Genomic DNA, 25,074 nt, shown 5'->3' on the forward strand with positions numbered 1-25,074 from the left:
TTCGGTTTTCTAGACCGGAGCTGCTATTTCCCTGAAATAGCTCCTCAATTATCATCACGAGGCTGAGTGGACCCCACAGAGGCTGTCTGGTCTGGACAACGTATAGAAGAGAAAACTCTTGACCCTATCGGGACTCGAACTCTGACCCCTCGGTCGTCCAGCCGGTAGCCAGTCGCTATACTGACTGCACTATCTCGACTCCAGAAAAGAATGCCAACAACACGTGTGTTCCCAAGCGGTCACCCATCCGAGTAGTAACGCCCAATGTTGCTTAACTTCGTTGATTGGACGAGAACCGGTGTTTTCAACGCGGTATAGCCGTAAGCAATAACAATGCTGCATCTGTAGACCTAAATAATATTACACCAGCAGACATCTAGGTAGGCAGAGAGATACCCGTTTTGTGTATAATTATGATTCAGATGTGGGAATTGTACCAGAATTTGCGCTTGTTACACGACGCCTCCACACTTCCTTAACGTTCCAATTCCAGCCACACAGCCCATTTCTAGATTGAGTTGTCTCAGTGCTTTATTAATTAAGAACTACGTCATGAAAACGTATGTTGGCGTGGAGGTATAGCCCCACCATTCTTGATCTAGGCACTAGATGGAAGCGAGTGGTCAGCTTCACGCCCCGGCCAATCTACCTCCAGGTAAAGAGCCTCATATACCCATTGGATAGGAGGCTGCCTGGACTCCAGGTCCGGTCTGGTTGTTGTGGAGTAGGAAGAAATTTCTTGCACCTACCGGGAACCGAAACCCGACCATCTAGCTCGTAGCCCGTCGCTATACCGACTGAGCTATTCCGGCTCATATTTATTGATTGATTCTATTGTTATTTAATGGCGCCGTTAATTACGTTCTTTGTTGTTCGTCATGGTGCTTCCTCGGGTTGCAGGTAGAAGAGCCGGCCTTCAGATAAGACGGGCATTTGCGAATACGAATAAGCAGCCAAGGGCCCTCTGCTTGAGAGGGAATTTGCACTGGGGGCTACCAATGCCTCAGTTTAACAAAGGTTGAAGATAAAGTTAAAGTCGTCCCTTTGCTTAAGTAATGAAGCACCAAACCATGAACACACGTGGGGGGAGTGGAGGTACTTCTCCAGCATTCTTAACCTCGGCTCTAGATGGACCTGATTGGTCAGCTTCACTGCTTGCCGCTTTACTCCCGGGGAAAGAACCCCGTACCCACTGGATATGAGGTTGGGTGGACCCCAGAGCCGGCGTGGACGTTTTGGAGAAGAGAAAATTCTTCCCACGCCGGAAATCTAACCGAGGCCGTTCAGCCCCTACCCTGAGGTATCCCTCAGTTTAATAAAGCCGATATGTTGCAAGTGCGTTTTTTTATGTACACAAGGATACAAAAGCAAAACGAAAACCGTGGTTTTAGTCCGCAAGCGAACTATACCGACCGCCTCTGTGGTCTAGTGGTCAGATTTCCTGGCTACAGATCCAGAGGCCCGGGTTCGATTCCCGGCGCTACCAGATTTTCTGAGAAGCAGTGGGTCTGGAACGGGGTCCACTCAGCCTCGTGAGGATAATTGAGGAGCTATTTCAAAGAAATAACGGCTCTGGTCTAGAAAACCGAAATTAACTGCCTTGGGGATTCGTTTCGCTGACCACGCGACACTCTCTATCCGCTAGAGTTGGCATTAACTTCGCCGACAAGAGGCGGTCACTCGGTCGGTATGTACACAGGGATACATGCAAAACTGTTCTCGTGTTTAATTACGTACTACTCCATGAAGAAGTGTGAGGTAGAGAAGTATAGCTCCGCATATTCTTAATCTTGGCACTGGATGGAATTGAGTGTTCAGTTTCACGCCCCAGGCGCTTTATTCTCGGAGGAGCTCCCGATGCCGAAGGGGGGCCACTAACAGGGATGGATAGGCCCTGAGCCCATTAAGTCGCAGTGAAGAATAAATTATAGAGAGGTCGAAAAGTAATTTAACCCAAATAATTATCTCGTATTAACGGGAATGTTTAGAGTTAGATCTGCCAGTCAACGTGAAGAACGGTGTTGGCGTATTCGGTATTCAGTAGCCCGAACTGTGTTCGTACAGAGCTGAAATGTAGAGCGTTACCGCTACATCAGTTGGACAGGTGCGCCCCAAAGAAAACACCTGGAAATTCTTAGAAAGTACCTGTCGAAATATTAATCCAAATCCCTGCTTTTATGTTGTTTCAAACTAAAGACTTTCTTTACTTCAAGCTTTGTAGCTGCTGGAGAAATTCATTAAATAACTGTCATTCGACCATATGCCTTATTAGGGTAACCCCTTTCTTTGAATTCTCGTCAGTTATTGGATAGGTGAAAATAGCCCATTTATAGCTACGCACACTTTATTTGTGCAATTAAGAACAATTAAATAAATTCGAGCGAATTTCGAAAACTTGGTATGTAGCCCATTCCGTGAACCATACAAACGTAAATCGGTATGAAGTTCTTGCAGTCAAAATAAAATATTTAATGAAAGAAACTAAGCAGAAAACCATATACTGTAGCTATTAAACAAGCTCTTCATTTGCGATCTTACGTTCGCATTTGATCTCTCAGCGGAAGCCTGTTGTTTGCAATGTAGTGTCCGCCCCGTTCTAACCTCCTAGACTCAGGGCCCCGAGGCTCCCTCTCTGTCCCCCCCGCATCACCTCATCATTCCATTCTGTCTTGTCTAAAAACCACGTGTGTGGTCCAGTGTGAGCTGAGGAAAGGAGATGGAAGATCCTCGGTTGCTTAGCAACGCGTGCCGCCAAGGAACCAATCAGATACCATATTTTAGGACGTTCGGGTGTTTCCGTGAGGTTTCGTGAGTTCGAGTGATGTCTTCGCAGTTATGGCTGAATTTTTAGAAGGATGGAAGGTGTAGAAGTTTGTGAAAGGATGTTCACGTTAGTTCACTGTGGAAGTTGGTCGCGTTCGGTGCTTGCGACAAGTGAGATGTGCCGTGGGGGTGAAACGGAGAGATAGATGTGTCAATATAATGTGCCGTGTGAAGTGATTGTGTGTCTGTGTCCACCACCAATTCTAGCGTTCCTTCACCAACATAGGAAGACTTTCTCTACCGAAGATGTCAAGCATGGACGCGCGTTGTTTGAAAAAACTAGGATTTAAACTGAAGAGAGAGAGAGCTCAGTTGCTACCGAACTTTATCATTTAAATCCCACCCGAGACTTGGGTTACACATATTACCAAAATCTTGCACGTTGGAAAGAAAACAAACGTCCTGGTGTCTGGATCATATATCGAGAATCAGTTGGGCAGCAGAACAAGGAATCAGGTAGCGGTGAATGAACGACGCGCCATTTTCAAACAGTCGGCTAAGCAAACCATAACCTACAACAAGTTCAGACATTTTTATATGTGAAATTAATGTCAGTTTCTTTAATATCGTGAAAATATACACTGGAGTAGGGCAAAAGTTCTTGTAAGGACCGTCACGGACAGGTTTAATTAAAGTGACAAGGTGTCCTTTGCTGCGTATCCTAGACTGTACAACAGGTAGTGAAACTTAATGCACCTTTTACGTTTAATTCTGTTTATTTCTGAGATTTCCGTGAATTTGTACAAAGTATTTATAGTGTTAGCGTTAAATTCCGACAAAGTGCGTGTTACCACCTGCGCACTTACTTCACCCTCGTCACCACCACACACCGTTGTGAATGTTGTTGAGCCAACAGGGGATAACAACCCCAATTTCAGCAGTCTAAATGTGGATATTTTGGATATTGAGTTTAATGCTGCAAAAGTGGTGGTGTAGCAAAGGACTGCAGGAACCAGACCAATATGGTGGCTGCTACTGCCAGCTCAAGAACTCCCCCTCTATCTTACACGCAGAGGCCCGCGGGAGCCAAAACACTGCGACAATGCGCCACTAACCATAACGACGACATCTTCATCCGGACCAGCTGGGCGGATGCAGCTGTAGCGCTAGCTCAGATCGAGAAGGTAAGTGGTACAGATTGTGCACAAGCGCGAGATTGGAGATAGATGTGACGCCGTGTAGTTTGATACATCTTTAGCCGCTGTTCTAAGGGACATGCTGCTGGGGACGACCGTTCAGATGAAACGCCTGTAAAGATGTACACACTACACGGCTTCGGGAAGCCAGTGACTTCATTTGCATGACGTGTTTATGTATGCAGGAAGTGGCACTAGTTCAGGGATATCCTTGCAGTCCTCCGCATTCAGTTTGTTGCAGAACTCGCATGGACCCTTATGGACGCTCCAAACATTATCAGGTATTAATAAATGTTCTAGAAAAATTTCAGAATTATAGGAATTCTTAGCTTTTCAAGAAATCGCCATCTTTATGCAGCCCTAATATTCATCGCCGTTTTTCACAAAAACCTAACATTAAAACCCTATCCTGAACCCGTTTAATCCAGTTCACGATCTCATAAGCTACTTATCTAAAAATCCATTTTAATATTATTCTCCATCCATATGCAGAGGTCTGACGTGATATTTTCTGCTGAAGTTTCACTCAGTGTTCAGGGTTCTGACCGCGTGTCATCTTCAGGGCACAAGAAGGAGGAACTGTACCCCTGAAGCTTTGTTGTTACCCAGGTGTCACCTCAGCGCTGCCCATGCCTCCAGTGTTACGTCTTCTAGTAAAGTGCGTTGCCCAAAATATTCTCCTGTCTCCATGGGTGCTACATGATGATACATCATCACAGTCTCATTGAGGTGTTCGCCATAATGATATTGGTGAAGAATATGAAACTCCAACTTAATTATACATTTTCCCCAGTCCTGTGTTGTTGCATCTTTCCTCATTGTATTTTTCGGCAGTACTTGAAATATACATAACAAAACTCTTTTAAAAGTAGATATAAACGCAATTGCTTCTCCTTTGCGGGACAGAAGGAAAGAATATATAACTTTTAACCCACGATTTCAGCGTGTATGGCTGCTACATATGGAAAATGTAAACATCTGCGTCTAGTCGGTAGCACTGCCTCGTATTAAGGAGCTTAACATGTCCTGGGAGTTTTTCGTTGTTTTCCTCAGTCCCTTATGTCAGAGTCTAGGATAGTACATCTGAGTGTTGCCAGACCCCTTCCCCTCCCGTTAAGTTTCTTTAAACACACTATAAATAAATGCACGCCTGTCATGACATGGGAATCTACTTAATTTAACGGAAATGCGTGGTTTTATGTGTAGCTCAGGCTCGGTCTCTGAGACCCATCTGGTTCCTTTGGTATTTATTGAAGAGATTTTTACGGTGGAAATGTGTGTTTAAAGCGTGTCGATCGGGAGGCACTCGAAGGAAGAGAGGACCCGACGGTACTGTCAGTAACTCTGACCTTATAGCGTCTAGTGCTGGGACAGTGAATTGGAAATTGTGTAGACAGAAGCGATCATGTCCTTACTTTGGTTATTACTCCTCGGAATACCAAGAAAAATCTCAGGGTAGCCGGTTGTCGAGCCGTTACTTGAACCCACGATCTCCCAATACGAAGTAGGAGTGCCACCCTCTCGACCACAACGTTCAGTGAGTAAGCGTAGATGGGGGGAATCTTAGAAAGTGGAGTGTAGACTAGACTGAGCTGGTTTCGGGTAGGGTCCAGAGGTGATATTTTTCACACACGATACTAAATTTGGGGTTCCATGAAAAGATAGGAATTTACTGCCGAGCTGAACGATAATGTGTAGTTCATGAAGAGAGTGGACGGTAGTGTTGCCGAACAAATTTGCTCTCGTGAAGAGTTATGAATTACGTCTGTTTCCCCTGACATTCAATCATTTTTACGTTTGGGTGTTGTAAACACAGGAAGCCTTCGACACACCTCGTCTGTCCGCCCGTTTGTGACCGAGTGTGGCGTTTGAAGTAGCGGTCTTGCGACCGGCTGATCTCCCGTCTGAGGAATTCTGCCAAATGTCTTTAAGGTTTATAATTTCAGAATTAATTCTGAGTGGGAACAGGTCATAGGTCCTAACCCTTTAACGCAGTAGTTCTACTGAATGCCGAATTAAAATGTTTCAACGTAATAGATAAACTTCTAGTTACCACCGGAAGTCACAACAACAAATTCTGTCTGTATCAAATATTAGGTCAGTTGGCATGAATTCTAAACTAACATTAAAAATTTCATGAAACTTGAATGAAGAAACTACCTGGATTCTGGCAGATACTGTACGAGTATAGTAGCGTGTAGACTCGTTGCTGGGTACCTACCTAGAAACAAACAACGAAACAACATCCGTTGCTAGGCAGGAGAATCTTAAGAGACAAAAATTAACTACAACAACAGAAGGCTGTGTTTTCTTTTGGTTATAAGCGGGACTATCCAGTCCAGAAGACAGAGATTAACGGCCGTGGGGATGCGTTGCGCTGACCACGTGACACCCTCTATCCGCAGGTGTTTGCACTAACTTCGCCGACAAGCGGTGGTCGCTCGGTCGGTATAGTTCGCTTGCGAACTAAAACCACGGAGGTTTTTCTTGTATATTATGTATTTAGTTTTGTAGACTGTTTTCTCTGCTAATCTTTAGGATAATTTCTGCGCTAGTATTTATGGTAGCCCCTCGTTGGTGTCTCCACCTTATCGTGGTGAAGGGGTTTGAGTATGCCAAGGACCCTGAGAGCTATACCAGCGGTAGCGTAGCTACTGGCAGGGCCTCCCTTGCTGGACAGGTCAAAGGGTAGGCATCAGACGAAGAGAGACACCAAAAACTGGTGCCGGAAGCAGCGTCATCAGCAGCGACTTGAAGCACAGAGCAAATGATGCTCGAGATGGTTCAAGTTCTTATAGCAACAGGCGTGACCAGAGTGGTTTGAACGGCTGTTGTACTGCGATGTGGAAAGCAAATGGAAAAACTACCACATTATCACTTTTCCTGGATAGTCTCTTTCCAAAAACAGAAGATCGCATTAAGTGGACGAACTGTTTTGGAAGAGACTGTGGACCTGTCGTCTGACAGATTACTGATGAATGCATGAATGTATGGTAGGCCTATTTATAGGAACCAGTTCACACCATCAGCACAAACAGGATCCTGATTCAACATTCAATTCCGGGACTTCCTGGTTCGAACTTTTCGCAAATATTTTGACATGAACTGACTGGAAGTGTTTCAGGTTAGGTTGTAATTGTGATGGAGATTTTAAACATGGAGCAACAACAGGCAATAACTGTAGTGCCTGGATACATACACGGATCTGTTGAATGCACCGTTGAAACTGAACAGAACTGAAGTAGCTCATGATAAGGTGGAATAACGGGCTTTTTTTATTGAAGGTGACCAACACTCAAGTTACTTAAGGAATTTTTTTAGGAATTTTAGGAATAATTTACTATAAAATTAGTTAATTTATTGTAAACTGGATTGAACAGGAGTTCAGTTATATGTTGATGATGATTTTAAACTTATTGTTCCATAAAAGTGTACTTACTGAATAACTGAAGTTAGAAGACATTAATTATATTCAGGCGTGTCCTATTTCATCTTGTGTTGTTGGGATAAGGAAATCCAGGACAATGCAGTGGCCACGCGTTATGTAAGAAATATATAATACAAAAATTTGTTGGGAACCCTCTAAGAAATCTTGTCAAATGCTGGCGAATATTTATTAAAACGGATCTCAGAGGGACGGGGCGTCAAGATGTGAACTGGGTTTAACTGCCCCGGGAAGGAGTGTGATTTACTGACCTAGCAGCTTGTCAAGGCCGAGCTGAAGAAGTTCACACGCCAGTCACTAGAAGTTCCCATCTTCCGGGTCGAAGACTAAAGTTCGCTGTTACTCCGAAACGTCGGTAAACTTCTACCAGATTACACGGCGTCACATATCACTCTTCATCGGTTATTCCCGTGCCAGTTGTGGTTGTACTGTATTCTGTGAATTTCTGAGAGGATGACAGCGGTGCTGCTATCTTACGACGTTAAGTCAGTGATTCAAGAACTAGTCGAGTAGGGGCCGGCGGTCAAACCAGAGCCAAGGGCGGCTGACCGTCNGTCGGTATAGCGACGGGCCGGGTCCGATTTCCGGCAGCTCTTCTCCACACAGTCCACTCAGGCTATGGGACCCACTAAGCCGGGGGTAAAGCCGCCTAGTCGTGAAGCTGACGACTCATCTCCATCTAGTGCCGAAGTCAAGAATAGTGGAGCTATACCTCCACTCTCCCATACATCTTCATAGCGTGGTGCTTAATTAACTAAGCACAGGGACGACTTTATCTTCTGTATTACTATATGACCTCTGTTCATGAACTGTGGGTGGAGACCCCCCCGTGACTCGCGAGTTCGAGCAAGTTGGTGTTGCAATAACATTGTAGAGTACTGTAGAGCACTTTATGATTGTCGAAGGCTGTACCTCCTTTACACGTCATTTCTGGAGTTGTGCTGAAATAAGCACAGGTCATGTTTACCTTTACTTCGGAAAGCAGGTCCTCGTTTGTGCGCACCGCTTGATAATTAGGTGCACATCGTGACATGCATAGTTTATATATAGCAATGTAAAGAACGCAATGACAGTACAAGAGCTCCTATATATTACAGATACAATAAACAAGCAATGTCATTACGCCACTAGGCCCTGTCTGTGGCTCTGCAGTCCTTTATGGTTGGACCTGGCCGCTTTTTCAGTTTCACACGAGTACCTTATACACAGTCGGTTGAACTCCTTGGACGGGAGATCAGCCCGTCGCATGGACCCTACCTACACAGAGGACAACACAAACAGAATAAACGAATACAGACATCCATGCCTTGAGTGGGATTCGAACCCACGATCCCAGTGTTCGAGCGAGCGAAGACAGTTTTTGCCTTAGGCGGTCCATTTACGTACAAGTCTGTCTCGCGAGTCCGTCTCGGCGAGCTTGACTCGGGAGCCGGGCTCGGATTAATTTCACCACACACACACACACACACACACACATGAGCTGTGGCGACCCACACACGGACGACTTTGGCTCATTGGAACCCGAGCCGAGTCGGACTCGCGAGCCAGACTTCTACGTGTGTGGGTTCCTTTAGACCGCGCGGCCACTCTGTTCAACTCACTAGGCCATAGAGTTCATTTAAACAAAGTTGCAGCGAAAAATGAGCACTTTTTTCTCCCCCTTGGCACTACAGCCCCAGGGGTCCTAGGCCTACCTCCATGAGCTTCTCCGTTCACTTCGGTTTTTCTAGATCTTATACATACGGTAGGACTCCTTGGGCGGGTGATCAGCTCGTCGCAAGGCCTCTACCTGTACACAAACACAGAAAAACGCACACACACAAACTAAACATCCATGCCCTGAGTGGGATTCGAACCCACGACCCCGGTTTCCAAGCGAGCGAAGACCGTACATGCCTTAGACCGCTCGGCTACCGTGACCGACCAGATGAGCACTTAAGCAAGTTATAAATAAACCATTGTTGTTATGACGGCTTATGTTACCGTAGTGATCTTTCCTGGCAGGGAGATGAACCCTGGTTTCGTAAGATGCCAATTTCATACAGGCAGTAGTATTTATAACTTCATAACGTAATGTTTTTGTAAACAAGCTAATGTTTATGTTAATAAACATGTTCTGCCTTCGCGTGAATCGCTTTTCTATAGACAGGGTATGTTTAAACATTCACCTATGTTTGAAGCATAAACAGAGCCCCACGTCACAGGCGAATAAAGCGACCGAAGTGTGACGCTGTCTGTACACACTTCCGTCTGTGTCGCGGTTAATAAAGCGCGTCGTGTTCAAGCACATTGAGTTATCCACCGCCCCAGTAGAAGTCTATGCTAATGTTGGCAGCAATACTTTCCTGCTTTCAAACGTGGGTAGGGTCATTCCATGTGAAATCATCCAGAGAGGTCGCTCACCATTTTTAAAAAAATTCATATTTTGTACACTTATTTCTACATATTTTCACACTTCAAAAATATTTAAAAAAATTGTAATCCGCTCGGTTCTCCCGGTACAGCCATTTTTATAATGCGAAAAAATGCTTTTTCGGCTCAAATGGAGGTTTGCATTAACTTCTGTATCTCGATAACTATTGCAGCTAGAGACTCCAGTAAGAAACCAATTTGTTCCTCATGATATGGATTACAAATCATGTCATTACAAGGTTTCACTCAACTCACTTCCTCTAGGTCTAATTAAACTCGAAACTTACCTATTGATTTTGGGAAAAACGCTATTTTTGACCTTCAGAAACCAATGGGAGGGGGAAAGTATCAGATCTGTGGTTTCTATCCTTTGTTTTCTCCTACGTGAAGAATATAATCACATAGTTTTGAACACCGTACCTAGTTTCCAGAATTTTCTAGGAGTTTTCAAACTTTGCTCTGGCACAAAATCGACCATTTTAAACATCTCATATCTCCGGTGGGGAAGCTCCGAAAATTTTGAAATTCATAGCAAATAGTGCCCTATTCTAGAGAAACTTGGAATTAAAATTACAACGTTGATATTCAACTAATAACGAAGTTGTGGGCACTTTGAATTTTACAAAAAGAAATCAGTACCTCAACAGTTGGCTTACATGCATCCAATGGTATTAGTTCTTTGTGTACTCAGATGAAAATTGTCCAGTTTGTTTGAAAGTACACGTAGTTCAGTAAGTGTCCACTATCACGATGTCTTTGAAATCATCAAAGTTGTAATTTTAATTCCACGTTTCTCTAGAATAGAGCATTATTTGCTATGAATTTCAAATTTTTCGGAGCTTCTCCACCGGAGATGTGAGATGTTAAAAATGGTCGATTTTGAGCCCAGAGCAAAGTTTGAAAACTCCTGGAAAATTCTGGAAACTAGGTACGGGGTTCAACCTACGTGATTATATTCCCCATGTAGGAAACAACAAAGGGTAGAAAACACAGATCTGATACTTTCCCCTTCCCATTGGCTTTTGAAGGTCAAAGATAGTGTTTTTCCCAAAATCGATAGGTAAGTTTCGAGCTTAATTAGACCTAGAGGAAGTGAGTTGAGTGAAACCTTGTAATGACATGATTTATAGTCCATATCATGAGGAACAAATTGGTTTATTATTGGAGTTTCTAGCTTCAATAGTTATCGAGATATGGGAGATAACGCAAACCTCCATTTCAGCCGAAAACACGTTTTTTCGGATTATAAAATCGGCTGTACCGGGAGAACCGAGCGGATTACAACTTTTTAAAAAATATTTTTGAAGTGTGAAAATATGAGGGTCGTACTGAAAGTCATGAGCAACATTTTTTTGTAAAGTAACATGCTTTATTATTGACAAACCAAATACACCACCTCAATCCACAGAACTTTCTTTATTTTTCCACATAATCGCCACTTCTTTGTACACATTTCTCCCAGCATTCTTGGAGTTTGAAAATTCCCCTTCTGTAAAATTCCATTCCAGCCATCCGAAGACACTGACGCACTGCTTTCTGAATTGCCTCCCTTGTCTCAAAACGTTGTCCACGCAGCTGATCCTTCACAAATCCGAAAAGATGGTAGTTGGAGGGTGCCAGATCAGGGCTATAGGAGGGGTGTGGAAGAACTTCCCACCCCATATTTGCAGTTGCTTCCAATGTGAGGCGAGCGGCGTGGGGGCGAGCGTTGTCGTGCAGGATGATCTTTCGTCCCGGACGTTTATCGCGCAATGCACGACGGAGCCTGTGCAAGGTCTGAACATAACGAGCAACATTGATGGTTTGCCCAGGTTCCAGGAATTCGCCCAGAATAAACCCCTCTGCATCCCAGAAGACTGCCCATCACCTTCGCAGCTGATGGCACTGTCTTTGCCTTCTTTTTTGATGGAGAATGCAAATGGTGCCATTCCATACTCTGCCGTTTCGTTTCAGACTCGAAATGGTGAAACCAGCTTTCGTCACCTGTCACAATACAGAGCAAAATATCATCGCCTTCGTGTCGATATCTATGCAGCAGTTCTGAGGTGATGGCTTTTCGCTGACCTTTGTGGTCTTCGGTCAAGAACGCGGGACCCAACGAGCACAAAGTTTCCTATAGCCCAATCTCTCAAACATCTCCTGTACTGCACTGTGCCCTATTCCACGTTTTCTGGCTATTGTGTCCACAGTCACACGCCTGTCATCTTGAATGATCTCATCCACTCTTTCCTTGTTGCGTTCAGTTGAGGCTGTTCGAGGACGACAGCTCCGAGGGTCATCTTCGATGCTGGTGTTCCCATCTTTAAAATGTTTCACCCATCTTCGAACACTGCTCGCACCCACGCACACACTTCCATAAGCATGCTGAAGTCTCTGGTGAATGTCTGCAGCAGGGATTTCCTCTTTCACAAGAAATTCGATGACAGCACGCTGGCGAAACGACATATCGTTGTCGGCCATTTTGTTAGGAGTGATACTGGTCACGTGATGCAAGCTATTGACGTCACAAGACACTCAAGGTTAACACAACAGCTGGTTCCAGCTACCACCATACTCTCTTTCGTCTGCTGTTCCCAGGTTGCATGCAAAAAAAGTTGCTCATGACTTGCGGTACGACCTACGTATGTAGAAATAAGTGTACAAAATATAATTTTTTTTAAATGGTGAGGGACCTCTCTGGATGACTTCACATGGAATGACCCGGTAAAGCGCGGATTCAGGTCTACCTGTAGTCCCTCGCTTGGATTAAGTGTAGAGGGTTTGCGATTTATATAAGGGGCAGTCAAATGAAAAATGGGTCACCACGCATAACTCACACGGTGCGCAAGTTGGTAACAGTGGAATTGGCTTACGGTACGAACATCTGGTGGGGACTCGGAAAAGCATAGTGACAACGTGCACTTGCACATTAGTCGTTTGTTTATTGTGCTGGAAGTAAGGTTAACACTACGTGTGGTCGTCCAACATCAGTAATGGAGGCGGGTAAAGAAGAACAGCGAAATGTAGTGCGCTTTTTGACTGCTGAAGGAGTAGGAGGACGAGAAATTCATCGTCACATGTCTTCTGTTTACGGCGAACACAGCGTGTCACGTTCGCGTGTGCTGACATGGCATAAGAGATTCCGAGAGGGACGTGTGTAACTGCAAGATGATACTCGCCCAGGACAGGCTCATCGTGTCATCACTCTTGATGTTGCTGCGTTGGATGGTCATATCCGGGCAAACCGACTGATCACCGTGGAAGAAATTAGTCTTTTGATGGGAATAAGTTATGGTTCCGTACACGCCATTATAAAAAAACACCTGCTGTACCGCAAAATCTGCGCGCAGTGGGTTCCACATCAACTCACGGGGGAACAGAAGACTCAGAGAATGGCTGCATCACTGGGTCACTTGCAACGATACCATGAGGAAGAGTATGCTTTTCAGTCCCGTATTGCCAATGGGGACGAAACTTATGTCAACATTTTAAACCCGAGAGCAAACGGCAGAGCCAACAGTGGAAACACGTACACACAAGTTCCGGTAAAGTGATGATGACGTTCTTGTTCGACTGCAATGGCCCTCTGCTTGTCGACTTTCTCGAGTATGAAGACACTTTGCAGGAACTGAGACGTACCATAAACTCAGAATGCCCTGAATGCTATCGAACGGCATTATCCTTCATGATAATGCGTGCCCCCCCCCCCACTGCCAACTCTGTGAGGAATACGCTATAGAGATTTGGCTGGGAAGTGCTTCAACATCCCCCCTAAAGCCAAGAGCTCTCCCCATGTGATTTTCACATTTCTGGAGACCTGACATCGGTTTGCATCGGACGAAGACGTGGGTAGCTGGGTAAAGATGTGGTTCTGTAGACAGCCCACAAGCTTTTTCAAGGATGGGATTGACAGTCTTAGCTCCCAGTGGGATAAATGTATTAACAGTTTTGGAGATTACTTTTGAGGTAAGAAATGTTCTTTAATATGTTTTGGCTTCTGGCCCATTTTCATTTGACTGCCCCCCATATACGAGGGGGTACCCAAAAGAAACCGAACTTTTTTTTTTTAAAACTTATTTATTCAAATTTTAAGCACAAACCTTCAATCCCCTTCAAAGTACTCTCCACTTACACTAATACACTTGTCTAGTCTTTTATTCCATTTTTCAAAACATTGTCTAAATTCATCTTTTGAGATGCTTGACAGCGCCTCCGTCGTTTTTTCCTTTCAAGTCTCTTTTCATTCGAGGAAGAAAAAAAAAAAAAGTCGCACGGGGCAAGGTCGGGTGAGTATGGAGGGTGAGGAACAGGGGTCATACCATTTTTGGTCAAGAATTGTCGCACAGACAGGGCTGTGTGAGCTGGGGCATTGTCATGATGGAAAAACCAGTCACCCGACTGCCACAAATCTGGCCGCTGAGCTCCAAGTCACTCCTGACAGCTCCACAATTTCTTCAATGGTCCGTCGTCGATCATCCTTGATGATTTCACGAATTTTTTCAACATTTTCATGTGTTCGGGCCGTGGAAGGACGACCAGAACGAGGTTTGTCATCAGTTGACATTTCACCATTTTCGAAACGGGAAAACCACTCAAACACTTTGAGTTTTCCCCATAGCATCGTCCTTGTACGCCGTTTTTAACATTTCAAGAGTTTATGTTCCACTTGTCCCGAGCAAAAAGCAGAATTTCACCGCCGCACGCTGTTCACGAAAATCAGCCATTGCAAAAACGACGATCACACAAAACAGTTGTCACTATAAACTCTGCCGAAACTAGTCCTTACCTTCTGAAGAAACGGTAGTCGGCTTATCGACTCAGGAATATTAGCTCTATGCGCTCATAGCGGCAAAACGCGGTACTACAAAAGCTCTGCCCACAAAAAAATTAGTTCGGTTTCTTTTGGGTACCCCATCGTATTTCTGTCCAGAACTGCCGTAGAGAAATGGGTTATTTTCCGCGTATAGCGTCACTTGTGGACGGAATGTTTCGAGGGACACAATATACACGTGTGTTACGTAGATTGAGACCGGTAGCATAAGGAAGATTACCATGTCCTGCTAGGGAAAAGGACATTTTGCATAGTGAGGACATTAATTATTATAAAATGGTGGAGATGTAACAAGCATGGTTAAAGGTCTGTGCTTAAATAATTAAGGACGACGCCACGAAGACGTAGGGGGGGAGTGGATGTATAGCTCAATGCATTCTTTACTTTGGCACTAGTTGATGGTGAGTGGTTAGCTTCACGCCCCGGCCGCTTTACTTCCGGGGAAAGAGTCCCCGTTACCTGGTGGATAGAAGGTTGGGTGGGGTCTCCAACTGGGACAACAAGCATTGGAGAGATGAGACCTGTAGGGAAGAGGCAACTTGGAAGACCCTAGTATAAATGGAATGACACCATTAACTGGATATTAAACAGTAGAATGTGGATTAATTTGATGCAGGGCGATGGGGCACAATGACGGATTCTTGTTACATGGCTCTTCCATGACAGTATGGGAACTTATTGAACAGCTGAGCAACTGTCACTTTCATAGTAAGGACTCACGTCATGCTGATAGTTTTGTAGTTCAGTTAAGAAGATCGTCTTAATAATATATACAATCTTAATGCTTAATCTAGAGACTTAAGCCTGCGAACTTCGTACAGAAGCTATTTCATTTAACTGTGCACGCAATGCGGACGAAGCATCGTAACATCTTTATATGAACCGTGGAACGGAAGCCATTGTTTTTATGTGTTCTCTGCGCGGTGGGTACGAAATGACTGATCGTGTCGTGTCAACCCGAGAACCGCTGGAATGATTTTGATGAAATTATGCCATTGGTGGCTACCCCAGAGTTTCCCTTTTTGACTTATTATAGTCAGTAGTACCAACATAATGGATACATGAACTTGTGATGTGGTTCGACCACAGATAATTGACAAACTTGCAAAATCTGTTACTGTATTTTTTTTTGTAAAACGCAAGACAAAAAAAAAACGGCGGCAGCATGAAGTCTATATTTAGCTTTGGTTTGGTGGCCATGACTACAGCATCACTGGAAGTACTTATAGGCATGGGGAAGATCATACGTGTGCCTACAAATTCCGCGTTAAATACTGTTTCTGAGTCAGCAGTTACAAACCTGGCATGTTCAGAATCGTGAGTACGTGCGACAGATTTAGCAGGGAACGGTCTGAACAGTATATCTGTAGTTCCATATGTATAATACAAACTCCGTCGTAAATGCAACACTTTATTGTAGTGCTTGTCCCCCTTCTTTCACACTACATGTTTCGGCCGCAAGCGGCCATCATCAGGTGTATTTCACTTCACGTAGATGTCACACTGCACTCAGCATTAAATTTAAACTCCATGCCAATTGTCGTCAATCTGTATCCGATATATCAGAAGTCCCCTTGGCGATTTTCGTCAATTATGTTTAAAATATTTATTAATATTGACTCGTCGATTGGTTTAAAATTTTAATTTCTCAATTTAGATTTAATATTTAAAATTTAGATTTAGATTTAAAACCAAAATCACAGAGATACCTGCTCTAAGTTTATGTGTGCTGCAGCGGCTACCTCTTGCTTTCAGCACAACTCGCGTGTTATATGTAATACACAAATATTTGTGTTACTGTCTTATGTTCTTACTTTCTTCCTATACACTGAAGTGCCTAAAGGCATGGGATAGGTACCTAGTATCGTGTAGGATCCCCTCTAGCCCGGCGAAATGCAGCAACTCGACGTGGCATCGATTCTACAAGTGGACGGAAGATCTCTGGAGAGATGTTGAGCCATGCCGTCTGGATAGCCGCCCATAGCTCCCTAGTATTTGTAGGTGCAGGATTTTGGGTGCGAATGGCCCTCTCCACCACGTCCCATAAATGCTCGATTGGGTTCATGTCGGGCGAACGTGGTGGCCACACCATTCGTCGGAACTCTCCAGAATGCTCCTCGAACCAATTCTGGACAACTCCGGCCCGATGACACGGTGCATTGTCCTGCTGGAATATCCCATCGTTGTGGGGGTACATGAAGTCCATGAAGGGCTGCAAATGGTCACCAAGCAGTGTAACGTAGCGGTCACCGGTCAGTGACGTGTTTAGGTGGACGAGCGGACCCAACTCATGCCACGTGAACACATCCCACACCAGTATGGAACCATCAGCCTGCACGGTGCCTTGTTAACACCTGGGGTCCATGGCCTCATGGGGTCTGCGCCACGCCCGAACCCTACCAGCCGCCCGAAACAACTGGTACCGTGACTCATCGGACCATGCCACATGTTGTCAATCCTCCAGGGTCCAATTAGCGACGTCACAAGCCCAGGTGATGCGCTGTGTCCGGTGTCGTGGTGTTAACAGAGGCACTCTGGTCGGTCTTCTGCTCCCATATCCCATGGAAGCTAAAGACCGCTGCACTGACCTGCTGGATATGCGTCTGGGACCTCCTGCGTTGAATGTGGATGTGAATTCAGCCAGTGTCGCTTGTCTGTTACCGCGGACAGTTCTAGCTAGACGCCGCTGGTCACGATCATTAAGCACCCGTGGTCGGCCACTGCGCTGTCCACGGTGGGTGGAAATGCCTTCCACAAGGTATTCCCGGTACACATGTGACACCGTGGATCGAGGAATATTGAATGACCGCACAACTTCGGAAATGGAATGTCCCATCCGCTTGGCACCCACCATCATGCCTCGTCCAAACTCCGATAATTCACGTCGGCTTGCCATGAGCAGACTGCCCGGTGTTCAGCCTGACTCACGAGAGAACACCTCACAACTGATACTGCTCTAGGCATTCCCAAGCCGTCAAGGGACGGTGGCGCCACTTAAAAATAAATTTACATACTGCTATCCCATGACTTTTGGCACTTGATTGTATATTTTATACTGTTATGTGTACTTACTTTGTGCAGGTTCTCTGGTTGCGTGCCACTGCTTTTCTTTAATACGTTTGCTGTCTGGTGTGTTGTGTTTTTATGTTGTTGAGTGTAGAAGGGGAATGGATAGTGGGGGAGGGTGGTGTACCGTTAGTCGATATAGATCTCGTGTATTGTTTGAAATATGGGACTGTGTGTTTCTGTGTATGAGTCATTCATGTGCAGGCCCTTCTTACTTATTTTATATATATGGTATTTCTCTAATGTATTCAAATGTTTACCTTTCTTCCCCGTTGTTATAACTTCCATTACATCTGTTATTGTTGTGAGGGTTGTGAGACGTCGAGGCTCCCACATTTTTTGTACATTCGGCTCCCAGATGGCGGTCAGGTTGTCAGCCTTATGCGCCGGCCGCCCTTTACCCCCAGAAAGATTGCTGGTGCTCAGTTCTCTCTGAGGATGAGTCGACCCCAGGACCCATAGTGCGGCTGGAAAGATTAGGTCAATTGAAAATCCAATGACCTCGTAGGGTATCGAACCAGTGACTTTCCGGCTTGTAGCATAGTGCCTCAACAAACTACGCTACCGCATGCTCCCAATTTCGGGCTGGTAGTTGGTGTAACCTCAAGCACTCTTTTCATTGATTTCTTTGTGGTTTATTTAAAGCCGGTCTAGAAAACCGAAACTAACGGCAGTGGGGATTCATTGCGCTGACCACGCGACACCCTCTATCCGCTGAAGTTGGCACTAACTTCGCCGACAAGCGGCGGTTGCTCGGTCGGTATAGTTCGCTTGCGGACTAAAGCCAAGGCATGTTTTTTGTACTTTATTTATACTATTGTCAGTAATTCGCACTATGAATATTGACGACGAATGTTTGTATGTTAATGAATACTGATTTGAAAAGGGTGTAGTCTGAAGTGGTCGTGGCCTAATTCAGGCACTATGCCGACATTTCTTTGGAGGAGCTGAGGAAGAAACGAAATATCGGAGTCGGAATATTCGGCACCCAGGTCGAAATACGAACCATGCACCTCCCGTATACTTTTTAGTAGGTTACTGATTTGCGAGTTGATTAATAGCATATCGTAAACATCTTGGAGTAATAAAACATTTCTTATTTCCTTGACAAATCCTTGAGGTCTCGCCACATTGTAAGGATTATTTATGAGACGACAACATATACGAACAACATTCACATAGATTTTTCAGTTGCATGTAGGTTTTTGTTATCTTTCTAAGAAAATAATCTGTATTTCTTGACAAACATGTTGACTTGCTTGATTCCCCTGCAGTACGGTAGCCTACTTAGGCTAACAGCACGTGCAAGCCATTCGCTGCATATGCAAATGGAGACAAGACAAGCAAGGATACATATTTGCGTATCATGCTTCTACCCCTAAGTCACGTGGCTGCTACTGCAGTGTACGTGACTCGACCCATGTTCTCCCGTCAGATACAGCTTAATTTTCAAACCGAGGTTAAAAATAACGTTGACGGGAACATTCATGACTAAAATTCCGTGTTCACTTATTTTTCGATACTGTATCAGTTGCTGATGTTATTAAGCGTTGAATTATATGTGGTAAAATAAAAAAATAAACACGACCTTGAAGACGGAGGAAGCTATACCCTCCGAAATATTTATATCCGCTTACAACACTATAAACTTGTCATAGCTCGGAAGACTACGATATTGTAGTACAGTAGTACTTAACTACCCGCGACCTTCCGGCTTGTAGCACAGTGCCGCAAGCCTAACAACAGTGCAATCTAGGAGGCTTCATTGGGCCGGGCGTGCAGCTGACAGGTTCGGTTGAAGACCCGTGGTAGTTCAGTCGGAATGGGAACCAGCTGGACGGTCTGGTTTCGATTCCCAACAGAAGTAACTGCGTCCAGACCGGCTCTGGGGCCCACCCAACCAACTATCCGATTGGTACCGGGGCCCTGAAGCTCACCCCTCACCTCCACCTAATGCCGAAGTCAGCAATGGTGGAGCTATGCCTCCACTGCCACATACGTTTTCATGTCGTGGCGCTAAATTAATTAAGCACAGGGGAAACTTTGCCTCTTTACTTTTACACTGTTTTCGTTTGGAAAACGTCCACTTAGAAAATGAAGTAGATGAGGGATAACATTAAGGAAGGCTGAAGATGGTGGATGGATGGACCTGGCTCAGCATCACGTACAATGACGCGATTTGCTAATAGCTTTGTTAAACCTTCGGTTTCTGCTATCACAATGTAACATTTTAGTGTTCGATTCGTGTTCAGAACATATGTAACTGCAGCTTCAATAAACTTGAGGAACTCGATCCCAGGACCTTCAAAACTGAAGCCAGTGTGACGCCACAGCGAAGCTTGCTCGGTGTGTTGACTCTCTGATATAAAGTTCCGTCAGTAGAACAGGAATTGAAGCCCAAAGGTCGCTGCTTGGCCTCTGCGAAATAAGTTCTTGTTTTTTACGCTCGGATTCTTTCCTGGTAGCAGGCCATATCGCCCCCCCCCCCACATGAAAGGCGATGTCAGGGGTTTCCTGTTAAAGATCCAATGCCCTGCTAATGTTGCAGTTTGTTGGTAAATTGTAATTACGAACTTGGAGATTCAGAGAAACCGACTGACAAGAAAGCGTTCTACTTCATGGCGCTACAGCTGGTTTGTTCCTTGACCTCCACAAGTTCAAAGCTTTCCTAAACTTTTCTTTAGAAGCTCTAGGCCTGATTCTTTATACGGCCAATATACTCGTAGCAAGAATCCTTTCATTGTATTAACATTTTGTGTAGTACAATTTACGTCACAATCGGTAGACAGTACAGCATCGAATTGTAAGATGAGCGATGAAATGGAAAGGATTTGAAAGTAGGCGACTATGGCCTACTCGTGGTGCTATCCCGGAAGTACCTGGAGGGACTGAGAAAGTGGCGTATGCAGGCCGAGATTCAAATCGAGCACCTCCCGAATACAGTTCTAGAGCGTCACCCCTACATTTTACCCGTTTGTTTCATTGTATTTAAGTTTTCTGGAAATTTTGGAAGGAAATCACTACAGCTGCGCAGCGGCAGCGCGGTGCGTATCTGTGGCTTCTGAACTGAAACAAAGGCTATTTTATACAAATTGTCTATACTCGACGGACACCCGTGTTAGTGAACGGTTTTATTGAAGGCCAATATAAACTTAGTTGGAAACTCTTTAAAGACAGGACGAAGACGAAAGGAAAAACACACAAAAAAAAAAAAGGCAGGAAATAATCAGCATGTATATGTATTATCCAAACTGACTTCATGAGCTGAGCCCTTCTTGAGAAGCCGCCAGTTGTGCAGCTACTCAAGAACTTCCCGGCATTTTATGGCATCCGAAGGCTCATTACCGTGTTCACAAGTGCCCTCCACTGGTCCCTATCCTGAGCCAGCTCGATCCAGTCCTGATCACCCCATCCTCTCTCTCTCTCTAAGATTCATTTTAATATTTTCCACCCACCTACCTTTTGGTCTTCCTAGTGCCCTTTTTCCTTCTGACTTCCCCAACAAAATCCTATATGCATTAATTTTTACGTGACCTTCCCGCCGTTGATCGTTGTAATTATATCTGACGAAGAGTTCGAGTTATGGAGCTCCTCATTATGCAGTTTTCTGCATCCACCCATTCTTTCATCCCTCTTCGGTCGAAGTCTTCTCCTCAGCGCCCTGTTCTCAGATACCTTCAGTGCATGTTCTTCCCTCAATATCAGAAACCAAGTTTCACACCCATACGAAACTACAGGCAAAACTATAGTTCTGTTTATTTTCATTTTTACGTTTTAGGCAGTACACGAGAAGACATTGGTTTTGAGCTGAATGGTAGCAAGCATTAAGGCGCGTCCACATTACTCGTGCTCGTCGGGAGACTTGTCTGGCTTTTACTTGTGCTCGTAAATCTTCGTCCACACTACTTCAGTTGCTCGCCAGGCTTCGGCGCGTGAGGATCCGTATATTTACTCGTAGTGTGTATAGGCTGTAGTCGTATTTTAATTTATTGGCTATAGTTTATAAATTAAAAAGTTGCTTGTTTCGGGACTTGTCATATCGTCCACATTACTCGTGCTCGTGTTCGTCGGGACACTCGTCTGGCTTTTACTTGTGCTCATAAATCTTCGTCCACACTACTTCAGTTGCTCGCCAGGCTTCGGCGCGTGAGGATCCGTGTATTTACTCGTAGTGTGTATAGGCTGTAGTCGTATTTTAATTTATTGGCTATAGTTTTTAAATTAAAAATCTAAAATTTGCTTGTCTCGTGACTTGTCATATAATCCACATTACTCGCGAGCATAGCGAGTCGCACGAGCACGAGTAATGGGGACCTGTCTGAGGGAAGACAAGTGTGTAGATTTCTAGTTCCTGTATGCTGTACTTGAGAGGACTGGACCGTGTGGCAGGGCAGCGTGTATGCGCCGTGGAGAGGTGTGTGTACAACTCCACTACAATATTGGCACAAATTCAGGCGAAGGAAAGCGCGGAACGCACTACGACATTGCGGAGTGTGTACGTTGTTTTATTTCATTCCTTCGTAACGTGGTATGACGTTGCCACTGGGAGTGAGTATGAATGGGGGACAGCAAGTTACTTGGCAACGCTGTAGCGTGTCGTCATAACAATCTGATGACGTCATTAGGGCCACCCAGGAAGGTGCCGCATTTCGTCACAGCAGATTAAAAGCGCGCAGAGCATGTCGTTATGTCCTGAACAAAATGACCCTGATATCCCAATTTGGGCCGCTTTCATTATGTGTCGACTGGTGCCTCTGGGAGGAACCCGACCTCACAAGCACTGGAATGAGAGGAAAACATGTCGGTTTGTGTTGTTCGGGGGTTCAAATACCAGACCTTTTGATGGGCGGATATTTCGTAACAAGTGTTTCACGCAAAACTTCGGCAGTATCTGAACCAGTCATGCTTGGTGAGGGTGATATCTTCTCGGGAGCCCCGTCTCTCTGCCCGTGTTCTTCTTCCTGCTTTTGCATGAACACGGGATTAGGAAGACATTGCGACTGGACAGGGTCCATGAAATGACATGCACCTGCGATTGGAGGCCTCACCATAGCTCAGGCGGTTAGTTGTCGGTTTCCCATCGTGGCGGCTCGGGTTCGAGCCCAGGTCATGTGTGATTTGTGGTGGACAAAGTGACTGTGGGGTAGGTTTTCTCCGAATACTTCGGTTCCCCTGCCAAGTCTTATTCCACCGTCTGCTCCATACTCATCATCTATCGTCCGGGGCTGGTACAAGAGGCCAGTTAGTGGTCAACGTACCGAGTGGACTCAGTCTCACCCCATCCCACTAAACTAAAAAAAGGACCTTACTGCCATCTGTGACCCGACTGTCTAGAAGGTGTGGGAGCCTCGACGTCTCACATCCCCATGGGCCCTCAGGGCCTGTTACAAGGACGTCTGTACCTTTCGCCCAGTTTTTATGGAGGACGAAGCGTAAGCAGAAACAGAGCAAAACAACGTACCAAACTTTGATAAAGTGATGTCACTCACGTGGTCAAGAAATTACGTGCTTTTGTGGAACACCGAGGTTTATTATCGTCTTCACAAGGACCCACCACTGGAACACATCCTAAGCCAGTTGAATCCAGTCGTCATTCTGCCATGCGGTTTATCTTTATTCATTTTGTTTCTAGCCTCGCCATCCGGGAATACTGCAGCAGTAACTGAACGGGCGGTCCTCGGCCTGTAACCGAACCACGAGGCACGGAACAGACAAAATACAAAAATGAAGGAATTTGTATAATTTTAATAATAATAATAAGAATAATTCCGTTAGCACAAATGAGAGTTATCATTAGGAAGTGAAGACATTTACAGTGATTGTAATTAGTATTTTAGTGAGCGGAAGAGCCATGGTTGTTATAAAATATAAGAGCGAGAAACATAATTAATATAATAATGATGGTTATGATAATATAATAATAATAAATACACTACTCTCAGAGAAGTCTTGACAAGTCCGAATAATCTTTTCAGTAATGAAGGATCTGACATGAAACCTGAAGCTAAGTTTCCCATTTCGACCTGCAGTGTTTCGTAATTATCACTGAGAACCGAACAGCTGCTACATACATTTCGCACGGGAGTTTTTGTTACTTACCGTTATGGACACTTAGTTGCGGCAGTATGCTACAAGCCAGAAGGTCGCGGGATCGAATCCCGGTGAGGTGAATTTTTTCAGTTTACCTAATCATTCCAGCCACACTATGGCCCTGGGGTTGACTCTGCCTCTAACAGAAACGAGTACCATAAATATTCTTGGGGGGTAAGGGGCCGCCGGCGCGTAAGGCTGACAACCTTGCCGCCATCTGTGAGCGGACTGTGTAGATAATGTGGGAACTTCAGCATCTCACAACCCCGTGGGCCTCCACGGCCCGTTACAGGGATAGCTTTGCTTACCATTATGGACACAGTGAACTTTCTGGCTTTCGGGATTCAGCGTTGGAGTTCAGCATGGCACCATATGACATGATTTCTGTAAACACAGGCCAAGGCTGTACAAAATACAATGTTATTTTTCGTTTTTAAGTCCACAAATTTAAATAAGGGGCGGAAGTCGTGTTTTGATTTATCTCCTTCCATGTTCCAGAACCTGAATTTGATTGTGCCCATGTTGCCACTTAGGGGAATGCACTGTTATGGTGCTGTCATTCCGGCTTCTGGAACTGCGGACTGACGCTCTGTTCTGTGCTTTGCTTCTTCCTTTCGCTCCGGTTTCAAATTTCATTATCCGTGACTTGATCCGCACGCAGGCGCGTGAAGTTTAAAGAATCCTGGGGACACGGCTCGTCTCTTTCTGTATGCATCGAAAGCCGAAAATTCGTTCTCCCAACTTTTGGCGTCTCTGGACTTCGAAACTGAGAGATGTACCACATAAGAATTTGCATTCCACTGACCATATATAACGGAAACTTGAACACTTAACATAACATTTAGATTAAAACACAGGTAAAACTATATCTATGTTTAATTAATTAAGGTCCAAGTCATTGAGATGTATGGGGGGAGTGACTGTATAGATCCACGCATTCTTAACCCAGGCACTAGATGGAGGCGAGTATAGCTTCATGCACCGGCCGCTTTAACCAGAGGAAGCAGCCCTCAGTTCCCATTTGATAGGAGGCTGGGTGGCCTCCAGACCCAGGCACTAGATGGAGGCGAGTATAGCTTCATGCACCGGCCGCTTTAACCCAGAGGAAACAGCCCTCAGTCCCCATTTGATAGGAGGCTGGGTGGCCTCCAGGCCTGGTCTGGACGCTGTGGCGAAGGGGAAAATCTCTTTCCCTTACCGGGATAGAACCCCAGTTCCTCAGCCGTCCAGTCCGTTGCTAGTCACTATACTGACTGAGGTATCCCGGCTCATACCATTACTTATACGCCGAA

At 45.0% G+C, this 25,074-nt stretch overlaps 1 protein-coding gene and 1 pseudogene across 2 annotated transcripts in view; one reads left to right on the top strand and one right to left on the bottom strand.

Moving 5' to 3' along the window:
* Positions 1-211: 211 nt before the first annotated feature.
* Positions 212-326, bottom strand: LOC111874302 (annotated as a pseudogene).
* Positions 327-2,849: 2,523 nt separating this feature from the next.
* LOC111874295 (protein patched) overlaps positions 2,850-25,074 on the top strand; it is a 120,284-nt gene continuing 98,059 nt past the window's right edge. For both annotated transcript variants that reach the window (XR_002844525.2, XM_023869671.2), the window contains exon 1: positions 2,850-3,947. Coding sequence is in view for 1 of the 2 variants with exons in the window: in XM_023869671.2 (XP_023725439.1) it covers positions 3,786-3,947 (162 nt within the window). In the remaining variant the exon portion in view is untranslated. The remainder of the gene's footprint in view (positions 3,948-25,074) is intronic.

The sequence above is a fragment of the Cryptotermes secundus genome, unplaced genomic scaffold, assembly GCF_002891405.2.
Source record: "Cryptotermes secundus unplaced genomic scaffold, Csec_1.0 scaffold2042, whole genome shotgun sequence".
Lineage (NCBI taxonomy): Eukaryota > Metazoa > Arthropoda > Insecta > Blattodea > Kalotermitidae > Cryptotermes > Cryptotermes secundus.